The 19,069-nt window shown below is 63.0% G+C and overlaps 2 protein-coding genes across 2 annotated transcripts; one reads left to right on the top strand and one right to left on the bottom strand.

Moving 5' to 3' along the window:
• The first annotated feature begins 1,586 nt into the window (after positions 1 to 1,586).
• On the top strand, positions 1,587 to 4,431 carry HPS6 (HPS6 biogenesis of lysosomal organelles complex 2 subunit 3). Its single transcript, XM_009815742.2, has one exon. It carries the CDS (start codon positions 1,587 to 1,589, stop codon positions 4,044 to 4,046), a length of 2,460 nt encoding a protein of 819 aa, XP_009814044.2. The 3' UTR covers positions 4,047 to 4,431.
• A 3,300-nt stretch (positions 4,432 to 7,731) lies between these two features.
• On the bottom strand, positions 7,732 to 18,858 carry LOC132317531 (prominin-1-A-like). The gene is given in 27 exon segments (XM_059821349.1): positions 7,732 to 7,783; positions 8,144 to 8,161; positions 9,430 to 9,542; positions 9,804 to 9,893; positions 9,990 to 10,058; positions 10,380 to 10,460; positions 10,826 to 10,879; positions 11,013 to 11,102; positions 11,295 to 11,366; positions 11,622 to 11,765; positions 11,881 to 11,965; positions 12,195 to 12,286; positions 12,445 to 12,568; positions 13,086 to 13,238; positions 13,497 to 13,656; positions 13,931 to 13,994; positions 14,305 to 14,379; positions 14,470 to 14,660; positions 14,940 to 15,029; positions 15,428 to 15,491; positions 15,624 to 15,744; positions 16,199 to 16,404; positions 16,636 to 16,697; positions 17,525 to 17,611; positions 18,003 to 18,186; positions 18,627 to 18,767; positions 18,769 to 18,858. Coding segments are annotated over 27 exon segments (2,772 nt in total).
• Between the last annotated feature and the right edge of the window lie 211 nt (positions 18,859 to 19,069).

The raw sequence follows: 19,069 nt of genomic DNA, 5'->3' as shown, positions 1-19,069 counted from the left end.
CTCATTCTTCTTCGAGAAAGAGTTATCTTGAACCCAAACCACTCCAGCAGCCAGCTGACACTGTGGCCCGTGAGCAGCTGTGCCAGCAGAGCTGAAGGGTTGGGCAACTCCAGCCAGCTGTGAGGCCTCCTCAGGCACGGCAGCACTCACCGCAGGGCACCGAAGGCACGCACTTGGGCAACGCGGTGGTAACGCCTTATTATTGGTAACAGCAACACCGCAGGCAGGCGGGGAACGGACCGACAACTTCTCCAGCAACAGACTTGTGTAAAACTACTCCCGCACGCCCAAAGTTTCCAGGAGGCGGCCGGGCCCCACGCAGGGCAGGGTAGGCCGTGAGGGGCCCTGACACAGCCCGGGGCCACCGGCCCGCGGCAGGGGCTGTGCCAAGGCAGGCTTCGCCCTTCCCCCCCGAGCCCCCCAGCAAGGTGCCGCCAGCACCGGCTGCCCAACGGGCGGGGCAAGGCTCCGCGGCGCCCCGGCGAGCCGGGCCTGCGAGGCACACCGGCGTGGCCAGCGGCGGGTCCCTCTGCCGCCGGGAGACGGTGGCCGGCGAGGCCCCTCGCGGCGGGCCGCGTCCCCGCCCCGCGGAGATCCCCCCAGGGCGGCAGAACCCCAGAAGACGGCGCCGCCCACCAGACCCGGGCCCGGGCCCAAACCCAGACCCGAGCCTGAGCCCGAGCGGCCGCTCAGGAGGGGCGGCGGGGGGCGTGGCTTGGCCCCACGGGGGTGGGGGGCCGCGTCCCGTTCCCCCCCCGCCCCGATCCCCAGTACTTACCTGCGGGCGAGCCGTTCCCCTTCCCAATGCGCAGGCGCCGCCGGCTGTGCCGCGCATGCGCTTCGAGGGGGGCCGCGCCGCGCGGTCTTAGCGCCGCCGACGCTCGAGGGTGGGTGAGCAGGGGGCACTGTCAGCGCTGGGCCTCGCCACCTGCTCGTTCCCCGGGTGGCCCCGGTCCCCGGCGGCAGCCGCGGGCAAGGACAGCGGCGGGGAGACTCCTCTACGGACCGAACGGAGCTCACCTCTCCCTGGGGAGACTGACACAGCCACCCCCCCAGTAAAAAATGGCCCCTCCGCCTGCGAGGCCTCGCAGGCCGCCCCCGGGCCGCGGCCCCTCCGCCCTCCCCGCACCGGCGACGGAAGTAGGAGAGGGGCGGCCCGGGCCGGCGCGGCGCGGCTCCGCCCGGAAGCCCGCGGCCTCGTGATTGCGCAGCGCCGCGTCGTGCCGAGCCCAGCCGAGCCGCCAGCGGCCCGGCCCCGGCGGAGGGGCGCCCCGTCCCCGGCAGGCAGCCGCCGCGGCAGGTAGGCCCGCGGGGTCCCGGCGGGAGGCGGGGCAGCGGGGAGTCCCCTCGGGCGGAGGTGGGTGTCCGGGGAGCTGGGCTGCGGGGGGTACCTCGGGGGGCTGGTGCTCGCGGAACCGGCTGGCCGGGGGAGGAGGGTGCCCGGGCCGTCCCTGGGGGTCGGGGGGTCCCCGGAGACCCTGGGGAACAGGGGAGGGGGTCCTGGGAGGGGACTCTGTGGCAGCAGGAGCTCCGTGCCCCTGCTCGCCCTGGTGCATGCTCTCGGTGACCAGGGCGGGCGCCCCATGATGAAGCGAGCCGGGATGCTGCGGCAGGTCTCCGACTTCAGTGACTTCAGCCGAGGCCACTGGCTGCAGGAGCTGCTGTGCCATGGAGAAGAGCCCAGCCACATCCAGTTCAGCCCCGATGGGCAGCACCTTTTGGTCCTGCAGAAGAGCCGGCCGCCCCCTCTGCCCTGGGTGGTGGCCTTCCAGCGCCACGGCGTCGGTGGAGCCGACCTGGAGAGGAACTGGCAGCCGCCACAGGCAGCCCTTGTTGGGCTGCTCTTCCTGCAGAGCCCTGTGATACTGGGCTCCTGGGTACTGGCCATTGTGTGGGAACACGGCCGGACTGAGGTCTGGCACTTCGTGGTGGCCATGGGCTGGCAGCTGCTGCAGACGCTGGAGCTCTGCCAGGGTGCCCGGGCACGAATCGTCTCTGTGTGCAGCCAGGGAACTAGCCTGGTGTGGTGTGAGGAGAGGCCTCCCCTGGATGCCCACTCGGACATGAGCAAGTGTGCCTTCAGGTTCTGTGTCTGCACCCGAGCTCTGGAGGTGGGGGAGCAAGGTGTGCGGCTGGGCACCGTAGGGATAGTCCTGCACAACAGCCCTGAGTACCAGGTCCTGGCCTCCCCCCAGCACGTCTTCTTGGTGCCTGCTGCTGCCAGCTTTGCCACCACTTCCAAATTCCTCCTCATCTGGCATCCCAAGAAGGCAAAGCTCACCATCACAGCCCCCTCTGCAGGCTTTGTCCACAGCAAGGTGCTGCACTCCAGCAGCGAGTCAGACTTCAGGAAGCTTCTGCTTGGTTCTGTGGGTCATCTCTCAGGTTTGGCACCTCTGGACATTCACACCTCTGCTGTGTCCAACAGTGGGGGTCTGCTGCTGGTGAGCACGAAGGGTGCAGTGAACATGGTGGAGCCAGATGGGACACAGAGGCATATCTTTGACTTGGATGGAGGCCCCCTGGCCCAAGGAAGTCCTGTCCAGCTGAAGACCTTTGGCAGCATCTTGGGCTGTGTGCTGGCTGGGGTCCTGTACCTTGTCGACCAGAACAGTGGAAGGCTCATAGAAAAGAAAATCCTGAGCATGAAAGAGGTGCATTTTCTGGAGTCCCCAGGAGAGGAGGACAGCATCCAGCTCCTCACTCAAACTGGCATCTACAGCTTTAGCTTCTCCAAACCTGAGGACAGCAGCAGACCTGAGCCGTGCCTGGTGGAGATGGTGTTCGAGGAGGCCTGCAGATACTATCAGAGGAGGAGCCTCAGCAGCTCCAAGTTGACAGTGGAGAAGTTGAAGAAAGGTGGTGCGTTCCAGGCTCCTGTGGCCCTCGCTGCCATCCTGCAGCACAGCCTCTGCCAGAAGCAAAAGCCAGCCCGAGGCCTCCAAGACACTTATGCCAAGCTGTTGAGTACAATGAGCCTCGAGCTGCAGAGCTACATGAGCCTGGAGCTCCTCAAGACCTGCGTGGTGTGTGCCCCAGAGAGTGAGGTGGAACGCTACTGTGAGGAACTGGTGGAGCAGGAGGTCAGCCGTGTTCTGCACTCTGACATGGACAAGGACAACTTGGCCTACCTGAACTCTGTCTTTGCCTCCTTCCCTAAGGCTGCCTGGAAGGCCACGAGGAGCTGCCTGCAGCTGCAGCAGAATGGGGATGGCCTCTTGGTAGCCAGGGCCACCCCGGAAGTGTGGAAGAAGGTCCTGGGAGGGCCGCAGCAGGAGGAGGTAGGTCAGAATGGGATGGTCCCGCTCTTTGAGCTCATCTGTGCCTCCTTCCTGAGGTTCAAACCCAAGTGGCTGCCCAGTTTTGTGGAGCTGACCCAGCAGTATGTTAGCATCTCTTGGGCATACAGCAGTAAGGAGGGCCCAGAGGGCCGGGTGCCACTGTACAAAAGAGCTCTGGGAGTACTGGCCAGGAAAAACAAGCGCAGCGAGGCAGATGATGAGATGGAGCTCGAACTGCTGCTCTGCAGCAAGAGGCCTAAGGCTGTGCTGCAAGCTCTGCACCTTCTCGTCCGCCTGAAGCGGTGGCAGCGGGTGGTGGAGGTGGCAGAGAAGTTCTCCAAGCTTAGCCCCTTGCTTAACAAGGAGATATTCACCACACTGCTGGCAGAGTTTGCCCAGCACCGGGAGCTGGACCTATATCTGGACACGCTGTGGCCGCTGTGCCCCGCTGAGCTTACCGCCTCGGACATCCTCACTGTGGTCCTGCAGCACCTCCCTTGCTCCCAGGACAACCCAGTGCCTTTCTCCAGCGAGGGGAACCAGCTGACTGTAGGCTTGCTGAAGCCACTGCTGCAGAGGGTTGTACAGCGTCCCTGCATCCAGGATGAGATGTACTTGGATGCCTTGCAGAGCCCCACCTTCCCCCCTCCTACCCCACCCCGAGAGCACAAGATCCCCTCAAAAGCAGTGGCCGATGATGCCCCTCAGCCACCCATGGCAAGGACTTCCTCCCCCTCAACGCTGGTACAGGCTGACACCGCATGAAGGGGGGAAGCACACTGGGATCCCAAGCCTTGGGTGCACGAGGAGGGGAAAGCCACATCCACCCCAGGAAATCCTGCCCTGCCTGGCAGTACAGAAGGCTGCTCCTTTCTGAAGCCTCCCTGCAGCAGCATCTCAAAAAGTCCGTTGGGTGGCTGGGGGATCTCATCTGAAGTCAGGGCAGGCTTTCTGGCTATTTCTAGCAAGTGCAATTGTGTGTGCCCCAGCGGAGGAGCAAATGCCAGATGCATTTGCAGATGAAAGTGCTGGCTGCACTACAGGACTACAGAACTGCTCCCTGTCCAAAGCACTTTGGTTTTTGTTTGCTTGGCTCCTTTATAACTTCACTTCTACTTCCCTGATCCTCTAGGAGTGGTGGTGGGCAGGATTGCACAGAGTCTTCCCCCCCCCCCCCCCCCCCCCCCCCGCCCATTCTCTGCTCAGTGGGCTGGGTGCTGCATCCAAGCTCTGCCTGTGAGAAACTGTGCATGTTTCTTGCAGCGGGGTCACTGAGTCCTGCTGTTCTGGGCTCAGTTAGATGCTAAATGCCGGTGTGGCACTGCTCCGTGGTAGTGGGGGTCCCAGCACATGCACTGGCAGCTGCAGCACTCTGCGCGCTTTCTCGCTGCAATTCCTCTGGGATCAATCTTGTAGCTGTGACTGATTGCAGCTACTTAGCTGAAGACAGCAGCCTAATTCCCTTATCTCTCTATCCCAGACGGTACCCGAACTCTCTTCTGAACTGAGAAGCTGGCAGCAGCCTGCATGAGCTTGGGGCTGGCCCTGCCTCTCCCTTTCCTTTGTGGAAGCTTAGATTATGCTGCAGGACGCCCAGGCCCTCTGTTCCCATCTCCTCTACCTTTGCCCTTTGCACACAAAGGGGCTTTGTCAGGGTTGTCTGGCTCATGTTGTGCCTCTGTTTGCAAAGTCAGTGTAACTTGAGAGCAGTCATGCAGGAAGATCCAGGTTCCAGCCTCTCTCCGGTGCTCACTGCCTGGCCCCCTCCTCCAGGAGAGAGACCCTGGCTGTGGCTTTGCCCCTGTGTGCGGGCTATGATGTGAAAGAACCGTCCCTTGCATTGCCGGGCTGGCAGAGCCTGGCTGGGATGGGACAGGGGAGATTCACCTGCATTTAGTCCTCTTGAGAGTGGGGTTAAGTGTGGAAGATACTCCTTTTAAAAATAAAGGTTTCTAAAGCAGTGCTGGGGTGGTGGTGGATGTTGTGAGGATGCACACCCTCAGGAGGAGGGCAGTTTTGTTTTGCATCTGGTGAAAAGGGGCCAAGCTCAACTCACCACCGTACTGCCCAGCGTGGCTCACTGCTGGTACATGCTGGGCTCAGAGAGCGAGCTGTGCCCAGACAGCCCATTCCCCCTGTGGCACTCAGCGCCTTACTACTATGAAACCATGGAGGCAGGAGTCCACAGGGGCAGGCAGGAGTGCGTGTGCCACAGAGAAGGGCCATCCAGGCAGTGCATGGTTGCAGCTGGGCCCAAGATAGGGGTGAGGAATGGAAAATTTTTTCTCAAGAGCTGCTACTTGTCCCTTTGTTCCTGGCCGGAAAAAAACAGCAACAGGGAACACTAGGATGGTCCCCGCAGGAGCCTGCTGCCCTGGGCATGCAGGGGCAGGGCTGCCACTGAAGGGATCCTGGTTTGTCAAACCGCTGTAAAGATGCAGCAGAGCCTCCCCCAGACAAGGGCTTGGCTGCAGAAAGTCCCTGTGGTGGAAAAAAGTCTGGAAAAGGGGAAGAGGAACTGCTGCAACGATTCTCTAGAGGCTGGCCAGTTATCAATGAGACCTTCCTTATGGGGGGCCTTGTGCTGTGGCTGTGGGGTGCTGCAAGTTTCCCTCTTCCACAAGGGAAGTGGATTCTGGCTGTGACCAGAGGGAGCCTGGCTTGAAAGGAGAGCCAGGGGCAGCTGCTGTGGGCATTTTGCAATGAGCCGTCCTTGCCTTTTCCCTGAGCAGCTGCTGGCCCTGCCTGATGCTGCTCTTGCCTTCCTCCCAGGGCTGCTCAGGGGGAGGAAGAGGGACCCAGGCACCTCTCAGAGCCACAGGTCCAGGGACTGGGATGCCACCCGGGGGCAGCGCTGAATGGGGAGCTGCTGAGAGCAAGCCTCATGCCTTGGCAAAGGCTGTACAGTAATTTGAGGGGGGGATTTTCATTGCCAGGGCTGGGTTTGGATGCAGGTGGCCACAGTGACGCAGCAAACAAAGAGGGTCAAGCTCCCTGCCTTCCAGGACTAGCTCTGCAGAGAAGAAAAGGCCGTGGCTAGAGGCTGAGCAGAGAGGGGAGCGGGAAGAGAACAGTGCCCACAAAACCAGCGAGCGGAAACTGAAGCCAGCAGCAGTCCTTCACAGACTGGTGTCACCGAGGCACAACAAGTGAAGAGGAAGCAGGCAACGCTATGCAGTGGGGACAGCCTGAGGCTTGGGGATGGAGACTTCCACACGTGGCCCCTAAAAAAGCACAAAACAGTCACAACTCAGGAGATTAAGGGTTTAGGGTTGGGGAGAGCAAAGGCAAAACAAGGGGAGACAAAACTGAGCTAAATGCTCTCCAAAGGGGTGCCAGGAAATCCCTCCCCAAGGACCAGAAAGGGTGGGCATCCCTGGGGGAAGCGGGGGCTGAGCCACCACACAGGACAGATTCAGCTGGGTGATAGGCAAGCATGGGGCTCTCTTTGCAGTCAGGACAGGTGCTGGGGGTTGATAGGAGGAGGTGAGGCCAGTGCAGCTTCAGATAATGCCTGAAGGGAAAAATAATGATTAGAAGATCTGAAGGCAAATGGAAAAAACGATAAAGAGTCAGGCTGCTCACATATGTCCCCCATGCCTGACCCAGCTTTCGGGATGGTTCCTGCGCTTGCATCAAGGAGCAGCACAAAGCAACACCTGCACCTACCCCACCACGGCTGCAGACCAAGTCGTCCTTGACTTATCTGTGTATGCAGCTCTTGTCGTGCCCATCTGGGCCATGCAGCAGTGTGGGACATGCAGGGGTGGACACAAAGTCTCCATGCCACTATACCCAGTAGAGGGAGGGAGCTGCAGGCACCCCATAAACTAACTGGACACGCACAGATGACACATAGCAGGGTCGCCAGAGGACCCATGAGCTGGGTCAGGACTCCAAGAGCTGGCTGTGGGCAGAGCACACTTGGGGACCGCAGCAAGAGCCCTCAGTCCCAGGCACACAGCCCCAGCTAGTGCTGGCAGTAGGGAACCATCCCTGCCCCTACCCCTGTGCCTTCCATCGCAGCCAGACACGAAGAGCACAGCCGCATGCCTGCAGTGCACGCAAACACCCCATTTATTGTTTGACACCCAAAAAATCACAGCCTTGGAAAAAGTCAGGCTCCCTGCAAAACCAAATAGTCGCGTTTTTCGAGCGAGGGGCCTGGGTGAGCAGGTTCCCGCTGGCCAGCAGCGCAGAGGCTGCAGTGGCATGGACAGTGCGAGCTGCCCTGAGCCCTTGGGGGCTGGGGGGGCGGGGTGGTGAAGTCCCACCTGGGGCAGTTCAAGGGGCAGCCCCCCATCCCACACATACCAGGGCATCATCACACATTGGGAACTGGGGAGGGGGTTTCAGCCAGGAGGTCTTAACCTGCTCCCCAGTGCCCAGGGAGGAGGCGCAGCAGACGGGGCAGCCATGTCCATCTCGCCTGTGCTGTGGGCAACGGGGGCTAATGCCTTGTGGACGGCCGGGGGATTTTGTAGAAGTTGAATGTGGGTGGCCTGCAAAACCAAGGTCACTTGTGTCACCCCCCCCAACCACAGAGGGGAGCAAGGGACAGCCCAGGATGCGCTGAGGCAGCCAAATGTCATCCCACCCCTATGGTCCCTGTGGTGTGGAGACTCCACCCCCCACCCCGCCAGCTTGAGGTAAGCTGAGAGCAGCAACACCCCCAAACTGAGGAGTATGGGAAGATGATGGGGGGACCCCAGAACAGTCTACACTGTACAGGTCCCATCTTCCCAGTCCTCCCCTGGTACAAGCACCCTCCTTGACCTACACTTGCCCTCCTTGCCCCCCTCCCTCTGTGCCCTCATACCACAGGAGCTGTGCCCCCCCCCAGACCTGACACTGCTACTTACATCTCCAAGGCTTCATTCCTGGAGGGGAGAAAAAAAGAGAGGACAGTGTCAGTGGTGCAAGAAGGTGCCTCCTGCGACAGCCCAGCATCTCCTGCTGGGACAGGGTCTCCCCTGAGGCACACAAGGAGGACACAGGGGGCTGCAGGGTGCTATGGTCCCCTCCATTCCGGCTGCCCCATCTGGACACAGAACACAGGCTCCTACAGCCCCCTTGAACGTTGCTGCCCCCAGAGCATCACTGCTCCTTCCCCAGGCAGGCAGAGCAGGGCCCCACGCTCACCATCTCAGTGGCACACAGCTCCCCCATGCCACAATTTCAGTTCCCCCAAGTTTCCCTGGCAGCTGAGCCCGTGTCTCCAGCCAGCTCAGCCGCCGGCTGCAGGGGGAAGTGAAAGGCGGCGGGGCCACCGGTGGGAACCCCAGGCATGCTGCAGGCAGGGCACAGCGCAGCTCAGCGCCACGTCCTGCACACACCATGTACAACTCCAGCATGGGTCCTGGGAGAGCCGGGGCACAGAGTGAGGAGCGGAGCAGGCAGGGGGAGAAGGGCTGGCTGGGCCGCGATGGGCACGGGGGTGCTGCAAACCCTGGCTCCCCAGGCAGCTGTGACCCCGGATGGCAGGCGGGGGGCCTGAGCAGGGAGCCCCCAGCAAACTGACTGCACTGCAGGGCCAAGCCGTAGCCCTCCACAGTTAGAAATCCAACTGGAAACCACTCACTATCCTCAGGGGTTGGCAGTAGCACTGGAGGAGAGGCTGCCAGTCAAAGGCCCCCAGAGGGACAGGGAAAGGGTCCCCGAGGGCTGGGGGGCAGCCCCAGGGCACCAGCGGCCATGGGTGTGTGAGCAAGCACTGCACCCTCGTGGCAGCGATGCCAACCGTGCAGTGCATTGCATTCTGCATGGCATCCAGCTGTGCTCCCGTTTTGGGGCCTCAGCGCAAAAAATGGTGCAAAGCAGAGCGAGTCAAGTGGCAGACCTCTGAGGCGGGCTGGGGGCTGCAGCCCTGCCGTGCAAACCAGGCTCCTTCCTCTGACGTGGGGGGGGGTGTCTCATGCACCTTCAGCTGCCCAAAGAGGAATTGCAGAGCAGGCAGAGCCATGCTCTTCTCCGATGCATCTCCATTCTAGGAAGCTGAAGGTCCCAAGCCACTTCCCTGGTCCCCCACAGCCTGCATTACTTTAGGATCAGCCCCACGGGCTGCCACAGGGCACATGAAGGAGTGGTTTGCAGCGCACAGGGGGGAGCCCAGACCCAGCATGGTTGCAGGGGGCAGGCGGCTGCTCACCTGTAGACATCAGTGATATCCATGCGGCGGTAAAACTTGGCGAGTCTGACGGCCAGGATGATGCTGGGCAGCAGGAAGAAGGTGCACCAGCCCAGGCTGAACCAGAAGGCATTCTGGGTGCAGGGGAGAGCCATCAGGGCCCAGACAGCGACTGGGAGAGCCTCTTCCACTCCCAGCCCCCCCCCAAAGACCACCCACCCACCCCTTCTTGCAGCCTGGCCTTTGCTCTTATCCACAGCAATCCGCCAGGGAGGTGCCGAGCCCTGCTTGCTTGGGACAGAGATGGGCACCCCTCAACCTGTGCATGAGGCAGACAAGGGGACCTCATTGCCACCCCCCACACACATCACCCCACACACTGCTGCCCCACTCACCAGAGAGTCCAGGATGTAGTCACAGGTGATGGCCTCCACATTATCCAGGGTCTGAGCTATGGGCTTGCAACGTGCCACATCTTCTGTCAGCTGAGGACAAGGTGGGGACAGGACATGTCAGTGTCCCCAAAACCCTGCAGCCCGTCCTCCCCTTCCCTCCACCCCACCGAGGAAGGCTCAACTCACCCTGCTCTTGGCCCAGGAGATATAGGTCTCAAAAAAGTCCAACAGCTCCTCCAGGAAGGCCCACGTCTCCTGGGGGGGCAAACAGAGAGTGGAGATGCTGCACCCCCAGCCCACTCCATGCCCCATGTCCCCTCCATGTTGGCATCAGGGCTGTCAGACTACCTCAACCCAGCAGCAGTGGGGCTGCAAGCCCCCACCTGCCCCGGCCCCTTGCCTGGGGCACTATAAGGGGAGGGGGCACCCAAGGGTGCAGGGGACCCCTTGGGAAGATGACAGGGCAGGGCGAGCAGCCAGACATTGCTTGGTATTCCTGCATGGAGGGAGGTCTTGGTGTGGGGCTCCAGTCACATCCCCGCTGGCTGGCCTGGCAGCAGGGCAAGGCAAGCTCACATTCTTGATGATGTTTGCTGTCTCCCTCTCCAGGAACTCCTGGGTTTCACTGGCTGTGTCCAGCGCAGCTTTTGTCTGTGCCTGGGGTGAAAGGTGCTCTCAGCAGTGCGATGGGGGGAGCAGGGTCCCTGCATCTCCCCCACCCCACCCAGCAGCGATCCCTGGGGTGCAGTGCCTCTGAGCTGCTGTGTCCCCCACAGTCACACACAGGTAGTGCCCGAGCACCTTGGGTGGAGGGAGCCTGCACCCGCAGGGTGCCTGGTGTAGGCCCCCTCCCTCTGCCCCATGAGCAGCCCCTACCCTGCACACTCAGGGAGTCCCACAGCAGCCAGCAGCCCCCCAGACTGCAGGTTAGCCCCTGCCCATCTTCACTGCAGGACCTCGCGGGTGCTTTCCAGGGTGCCCCGGAGCAGGGTGCATGCAGGAAGCCCCCCCGTGCCACTTACCTCAAGCTGGGCAGCCCCACTCTGCACCGACTGGATGTTCTCCTTCAGGCTTTGCTGGAGATGGAGAGAGGGAAGGTGTCAGAGGCACGGACCCCGTGGCTCAGCCAAGACCCTGCCAGGCGGCTCCAAGATCTGGGGGAGGCCAAGCCAGCACTCCCAGGACCTTCCTCACCCCAGCATCACTCACCAGTGGCGCAGAGAAGCTCATCTGCATCTCCTTGTCCAGTTCCCTCAGCTTGCGAGCATCAGCCTTCAGGTCTTCTTTCACGTCTGTGCCCTGGAGGAGCTGCAGTCAGCTGTGCCCCCCAGCACAGGGTCCCTGCCCCACCACAGCCATCTGATGGGGGGCCGGGCTAGAGTGAAGGGCTTCGCCTCCCCTCAGCACCCAAGCAGGTCTGCGGAGGAGCCCCCGCAGCCAGTGGCTTTGGGGACAGCGTGGCGATGGCCCCGGGGTGCCATGGTCTCTCACCGCTTTGTCTGCCAGCTGCTCCAGCTCTGCGGCCAGATCCAGGAGGCTTCTCTGGGTCACGTTCTGACCCAGCTGGAAAAGGCAGAGACAGAGCTGTGAGACTGGGGGTACATGGCGGGGGCCATACCCCATCCCCATGGGGCAGAGTGGAGCCAGGGCCTCCTGGGTGGAGGAGGTGCCCAGTTGCCCCAAGGGGTAACATGGATGGCAGGGGACACCCTGGGAGCCTGAACTGGGACTCCCACAGTAGCAAAGGGGAGGGGGTAATGGACCCCCTCAACACAAACCCGAAACCCCCCATCCCAACACCAGGCTCCTCCAGCCCACCTGCTCCAGGGTGGGGGAGAAGTCGGGGGGCTGCCCAGCCCGGCTGGCGTTCAGCAGCAAGTCTCTCTGGCTCTGGTTGAGCAGCGAGATGGGGCTCAGGGTGATGTTCATCTTCTCGAAGGCCGTGGAGATCTCTCCTGTGTACTGCCAGGGTGGGGGGAGCCATGATGATGCACAGCGCCGGCCCCTCACTGTCCCCCCAGCGCCAGCCCTGCACCCCCACCTCAACCGCCCTGGACCCCGGCACCCTTGCGCTCACCTGGCTGATGTTCAAGAGCTCATCTAGGGACACGCTCTGGTCCAGGTGCAGCGTTTGCCACAGGGCAGCGTCTCGCTGGCAGTGCCTACAGGAGGGGGACACAGGGCTGAAAAGGGGCAGGCAAGTGCCACCCTCTCCCAGAAGCACGTCCTCACCTGCATGGGCAAGTAAGTCACACCTTGCTCCTTCCCTGGCACTGGTGCCTGCCCGCAGCCAGGGCAGGTAGGACAAGCTGCCCCCATCCTGAGGAGCACCCGAGGGCACCGAGGAGCCGTACTCCTCCCCAAAGACAGGGCACTGGGGCTGGGACACACCTGTACATCTCCGAGAAGTTCACTGCGCCGCTCTCCTGGCCCAGCAACTCCGACAGGTTGAAGCCAGGGATCAGGCCGGGGGTGTCCAGGAGCTGAGAGCAAGGGAAGAGATGGAGGAACTAGACACGGTGCAGGGCAGGACACCTGGGAATAGCATCCCAAACCAGCCAGCGCTGCCTCCTCTCCACCAGCAGCCATTGGAAAAGCAGTAGTGGCTATAGGCAGGGGTGTGTCCCCACGGGGAGCTCACCTGGAAGAGCTGCTGGCTGCGCCAGGACTCACAGACGAGCACGTAGATGTTCCCCCCCAGCACGAAGGTGATCAGCACCAGCAGCATCAGCAACCAGGAGAAGATGAAGCAGAAGCCAACCCCTCTGCCACAACAGAGATGCCATCAGCACCCCGGGCCCTGTGCCCTGGCATCAATGGGGCACTGCCCTATGCGGCATTGCCCAGCATGACCTCCAGCTCAGAAAGCCCAAAGCCTGCACACCCCTTGCCCCCCCCAGCAATGCTGGGAAGCACCACCATTCCCACAAGCATATCTCCGCTCTGTCTTCAGCCCCCGGAGCACAGCTGGGCTGCACCCTGGGTCTCGGACCCCGGCATGGCTTCCCCCAGCTTGGGAAGCCACCAGCCACCTGCAGAACCAGGGGACCACGCACACACTGCCAGGCCCCCACTGGCAAGGCGTGAACAAGCTCTGCTCGAACGCTTTTCACCGGCACCATGTTTTACCCTCGCGTTTACCACCTGCACACTGAGCTACCATGGGGCAGGCCATTAAGGCACAGTAATTTGCTCATTTAGGAGCTTGAGCACCCCCAGGCCAGCCCTGCCCACCCGTCCCATCGCTCCCGCACGTGTCCTCGGCAGCCAAGGGAGCCTCACGCCATGAAGAAGTTCCCGCCGGCATTGGAGAGGCTGCTGCGCTGCGTGGGCAGCACGCTTTCCTTCAGCCCCAGGGGCCCCAGGAGCAGCCCGACAACGTTGCAGAGGACCACCAGCAGTACCATGCAGCACAGGAGGACACACACACTCCACCTGGGAAAAGAGGAGGGGCAGGAGTCAGACAGCAGGACCTGGCACCCCAAGCAGCTCCCGGCAACCCACCAGCTGCCTCCTCGGGCAGGAAAAAGCCCCAAGGCATCCTGGCAGAGAAGGGGCATGGGTGGCTGCAAGGCTACCCTGCACCCACAGCCCCACCACCGAGCAAGCCCCCAGCTCCCCAGCAACTGGAGGATTGAGAGCCTGAGCCTCCCCGAACAAGGCAGCCAGGGTATGCAGCAGCCCCTCGCCTACCTGAGCCCATCCAAGGCAATGACAGGCTCCCTGTACTCCTCCAGCACTGACGTAGTGTTGTCCACAAAGGCCCCGACGTTCTCCTCCACATCCAGGAGCGGCAGCTGCTCCTGCAAGCTCCTGATCTCCTGCCTGATGAGGCCCAGCTGGTCCTGGGTCTCTGCAGGGGACGGGGACAGCTTGATGCTGTGAACTGCTGCCCAGGTCCTGCTGGTCTGGGGCAGGTGAGCCTGGGGCAGCGGGGACTGGGAGAGGATGGGAAAGGGGTGGCTTTGGTCAAGAATGGAATCAGGATATGGGCACGTGGGGACAGCCAGGGCTGCAGGCAGGGGGGTGGCAGCAGGGGAGGTCTCCAGGCAGGGATGGAATGAGAAGGGAGTATGGAGCCCTGGGAGAGGGGGAATTTGGCACACAAGGCACAAAGCCCTGCTTACTTGTCACCATGTCCTGCGACTGCTCTTGCACCTTGGCAGGGGTCGTGTCCAGCGTGCTGTTAACCTGCATTCAGGGGGGCACAGCATACAGCTCATGTCCCTGCCCACAGCCCAGGGCTGAGCAGCACATCCCCTCCATCCCCAGATCCCGGTGGCACCGGACAGCCCTGACCATGCCAGTGCCCGGGGGGTGGTGGGGACAGCGGGCAGGCTCCGGACGAGGCAGACCTCTGACTAGCACATCCCTCCACACAACAGCAATTAACTCCTGGCAGAGCTCTTCCCAAGCCACCCTCTCACAGCACAGCCCCAGCAGCGCCAGGAGCACCCAGCCCCGTGCCTGGGTGCGGGGGGGGGACGACCCCTTCCCTTACCTTCTCTAAATCAGTGGCTATGTTGGAGCCAGACACATCACCCAGTGCCTCCAGCTGCTGCTCCACACCGGGGATCTGTGGGGAAGAGCCTGGGGTGAGGGGGCTGCAGGGGGCTGGGGAAGGGGTTGCAGGGGGCCCCTCGCCCCGCACCCTGCCCCTCCTCACCGTGCTGAAGTTGGCACTGAAGGCGAGGCCGTCCAGGGACACGCTGCCGCAGGGGCGGCCGCAGCGCCGCAGGGTCTGGTTGAGGTCGTCCCGCAGGCTGGCCAGCCGCCGGCTGTAGTTGCTCTGCAGCTCCTCGAGGCGTGAGCCAGTGCCGGCGATGCTGCCGAAGGCGGTCGCCAGCGTCTCCATCCCTGGGGAGAGAGCAGGGGCTCAAGGCCTCATCCTGCCAGTGCAGCACGGGCTTGTCCTCACCCAGCTGAGCCTCGGGGACCCATCCAAAAATGCAACATAGGGACACCCCCCCCAAAGTCCCAGCATTTGCCCCAGGCTGGGGCTGGAGTGGCCAGATGGAACCCCCTCCCTGGGGGCCTTACCCAAACCTGCTGGAGCCCTCCAGGCATGCACCTGCCCCAGTGTCCCCCTGAATCCCCTCCAAGGCCCTGCTGGCCCCCCAGGGATGGGGCCGCTACCTTGCAAGAGGCTCCGGAGGGATCCCAGAGCCCCATCCGTCCTGCTCCTGATGCCCAAGACGATCATGCCACCCAGGTTGGGCCCGATGTCTGTGGAGATGGGAGAGACAGTGTCAATGATGGGACCCCCAGCAGCGGTACCAGGCTGCCCTGAGCAGCTCGGGGCTTGCAGGGAGCTGCCAAAAACACTGACAACACCCCCAGGACCCCATCCCACACCCACCCTCCAGGCAAGGTGGGCAGAGGGGACCCCCCCACCCTGCCAACACCTGCACCACCCTCCCAGAGACGAAGCTGAACGGGGAAAAGCAGCAGCTGGAGTAGAGCAGGAGCCTGGAGGAGCCCCCAAACCCGCTCCTTTTAGACATCCCCATGAGAACCAGCCCAGTGGATCCCAGGGTCAGCAACCATCTGCAGCACCCCCAGCCACCTCCACTGCCCAAGAACCCCCAGGATGCATCAGCCCCCACTCTGCCGCACACCCTCACCCTGGAGGCTGTGATTGGCGTGGCCCAGTGGGATGTCGCTGCTGTCGATGACAAAATTGATTTGCTGGAGGGACAGAGAGGGGGTGTCAGTGCAGGTGGGGACCCTTCCCCGCCTCCAGCCCCACTGTCACCCTTCCCCGGGGGGCTCTTTGCCCCCCATCAGGCACCCCAGCCGGGGCAAGAGGACCAGGCATGCCTGGGGGATGGAGGCCAGGTAGGTGCGGACATTGTCCAGGGTGTTGTTGACGTTGGGGAAGGTGCCACACACAGCCTGGGAGAAGCGCGTGTTGCTGATGAAGGCGCAGATGTCGCCGGCCCTGCAAGGGAAAGGTGACAGGGTCAGCATGTGGGGAGCTCGGTCCCAATGTTCCCCCCCAGGACCCTCCAAATCCACCGGCACCGACCCCAGGCTGCAGGGTCTGGAGCACGCTGCTGAGTCCCCCCTTCCAGAGCATCCCAGCGAGCGCCCTGCCCGCAGCCAAGGGACCAGAGAGGAGGGACACGGGAAACTGAGGCACAGGGACGCCTGGTGCCTGGCGCGCCTGCATTTCCCCGCAGTGAAGCTGTCAGGAAGGGTCTGCACCATGCCAACACACAGCCCCCCGGGGCCAACTCCCCTCCACCACTGCTTCCTCCTCTTTGTCCCGCCGTGCTGGGATCTGCTCCTGGGAACAATGGCAGCTTCCTGGCATGGCCGCCAAGCACCGCCAAGCACCGGCGTTTCCACCCACTGTCGGGTCCCATCCGGAGCCTCCCGGCCAGCGCACTCACAGGAGGAGAGCAGAGACCAGCAGGACGGAGGCCCAGAGTGCCCGGCGCCGGCAGCCCATCCGCCGGCCCTGCTTCTGGTACATGCGGCCACCGCAGTTCCCGCAGCAGCGGCAGCAGCAGAAGCAGCATCCCACCAGGGGCACAAGGATGATAAAGAGGAGCCCGATGGCCATGCAGACCAGGAAACCCAGTTCGTAGAGCAGCAGCTGGGAGAGGAAGAACAAGAGGCAGCATAGTGCTGGCATCCCTGAAGGCCCCCCAGCTCTGAGGGTCCTGTCCAGACCCCCACGGGGCAGGATGGATCCCCCCAGGGGGCTGCACATCTCCCCTTGCTGCTGCCCAGCACCCGGGGCTCAGCCTCAGAGCAGCACCCACCAGCATCCCCCAGCCCATGGCGGTCTGGGGCTGCCAGCTCCCTGCCCTGGCTGCCCACTTACCTCCTGGACTTGTTCCCCGATGGCCTCCTCACTCTGGGGATGCCCAAAATCTGCAATCAGTTCTGGGAGACAAGGAGTGAAGAGGACCGTGAGCAGGTGCTGGACCCTGGGGGGGCCTCTCCAGGAGGGCCCCACACCCTGCTCACCCCAGAGAGGGGCTTCCAGCACCGGGCATCACCTCCAGCGCTGCAGCTCAGAGCAGCTGAGAGTGCATGGCATGTTTCTCCCTTCCAGCTGTCCCTCCCTGGCCATCATGTCACACAGCCCTTTTGCACTCGGGAAAAGCACTGCCAGCCCCCAGGCTCTCAGGGGTCCATGGAGCAATGCGGTCCTTGCCCCAGCAGGCACAAGGAGGAGGCTCGGGGAAGGATGCTCCAACAACCACCTCGGCTGCCCTTGGGCTCCTGTCCTGCAGCCCAGCCCCAGGCAGACACCTGGCCGGCACTGCCAGCATGGGATGGGCACTGGGGCAAAGTTCCCCCGCCGCACTGCCTCTTTCTTCCCCAGGGCTCGCCCTGCCCATGCCCCATGGCCTCATTACAAGCCGTGCCGGCACACCGTGCTGTGTGATTGTACCTCAGTATCTGCGTTACACGAACAAGGCCACAAAGCCATTGTGTCGTTTGCCTGCCACGCATCAGCCTGCAAGTCGCTGGTGAGCAGGGGCTGAGCCCAGTGAAGGAGGAAGCACAAGTGCTGGCAGCCAGAGTGGCAACGCCTCCCAAGGTGGGCAGCACTCGCCCCAGGAGCATCAAGCAGCTACAGGGTCCTGGCATCACCCATGCTGACCTGCAGCCACTTTGGAGCAGAGCCATGCCAGCAATGCATCCCCTCATAGGTGAAGGAGGGAGGGCAAGTGCTGGCAAGCAGGGCAGTGCGCAGGGGGTACCTGCAGCGCTGCCGTGCAGGCACTGGCAGTGGAACACGCTGCTCTTGGTGGCCCCAAGCTGAGTCCTGCCTAAGCACACCTTGTCACCTGCAAGCACAGAGGGCTGCAAGCCAGTCAAGGACCCCGCAAACTTGCAGGCAACGGGGGGTTTGCTCTGCACCTTTCGTTGGGGCCTGGGATGAAGATACCTGAAGGAAGGATGGGGCAGGACTCTGCAAGGTGGCACTGCCACCAAAACCTGTCCTGGGGCCCACCTGAGACTGCCCCACAGTTGTGATGGGACACAGGCAGGACACAGCTGGCAGTCCTTCGGGACTCCACTCTGTTTCCACCCCCCATACCCCTCCTAACCCAGTACCCCAGCATTTAAAAGCTGGATGGACAGTCGCCAGTCCAGGAGGGCTTAGGCTCAACAGGGACCCTGCAGCTCAAGCAGCCCCCCCACCCCATCGCCAGCCCCCCGCCACCGTGCACCCACCTATGGGCAGAGCGTTGGGCTGCACCAGCCGCAGGAAGCCATGCACCATCCCTACCAGGCCCGGCGTGCTGCTCCCCGGCGCCTCGGGGCCAGGGCCGTACACAGGCTGTGAGATGTTCCCCAGCTCCATCGTTGCAACTCCGGCAGGTGCCTGGGCACAGAGAGGGGCTCTCGGTGTCGTTGGAGCACAGGGTCACGCCTGCCCTGCTTCCGAGCAGGAAATGCGTGGAGAAAAAAAACAGGTACCTGCCAGCTCTTGCCCGGAAGGAAAGAGCTGCAGGAGAGCACCGAGGAGGGATGGGGAGTCCCGGGAGCAGCGGGGTGGGGGCCCAGGCAGGAGGTGCCCGTGAGGGACCAGAGGGGCTATGGGGGATGAAGTGGAGACGAAGCACTTACCCTGTCCTCTGGCACCTCCGTGCGCCCACGTCTGCCGCAGTGCCCAGCCGCACAGTGCCAGCACCTGGGCTTTATGGTTTGTTTAAGTTTCAGCTGCGATTGCTGAAAAGCTGTTTGCCGGGGAAGGTGGCGACGCCAGGATCGCCCCTCCCTGCCCCTGCCACCTCCTGGCACCCAGCCACCCCGGGCCACCTCACCATGCCCAGGTCGGGGTCACAACCAACCCACCCCACCCCAGGCACTGGGGAGAAGCCTCCCCCCTCGCCCTCCGCGGAGCTCCCGTGCCCTTTCTGCTTTCCTCCTGTCCTGACCCAGGAGCTGGGTGACCCGTGGTGATCCCGAGGGCCACCATCCCGCCTTTTCCATCCCAGCACCAGCTGCATCCCTTCAGGACAGGGTGCACCGCGCCGGCCACAGTTTTGGCACAAACCAGCTCTGGCCACAGAAGCAGGTTTTGCATTTAAAAATCCTTCCCAAACGGGGCACTGCAGCGAACTCGGTATTTTCCACACGCACCCCAGCCCCCCCAAGCTGGGGCCAGCCTCAGGGGCCCCCAGCCGGGATTCTTCCTCCAAGGCTGGAGGTCTGCCAGCGCCTGCCCGGCTCCTTCCCCCCCTCCCCGCCCGCCCAGGAGGCCCCCCACGCCGCGGGAGCCACGCGTGGTTCTACCC

The sequence above is a fragment of the Gavia stellata genome, chromosome 9 (genome assembly GCF_030936135.1).
Source record: "Gavia stellata isolate bGavSte3 chromosome 9, bGavSte3.hap2, whole genome shotgun sequence".
Taxonomy (NCBI): domain Eukaryota; kingdom Metazoa; phylum Chordata; class Aves; order Gaviiformes; family Gaviidae; genus Gavia; species Gavia stellata.
The sequence above is the reverse complement of the archived record's forward strand: the minus strand, read 5'-3'. Positions and strand labels throughout refer to the sequence as shown.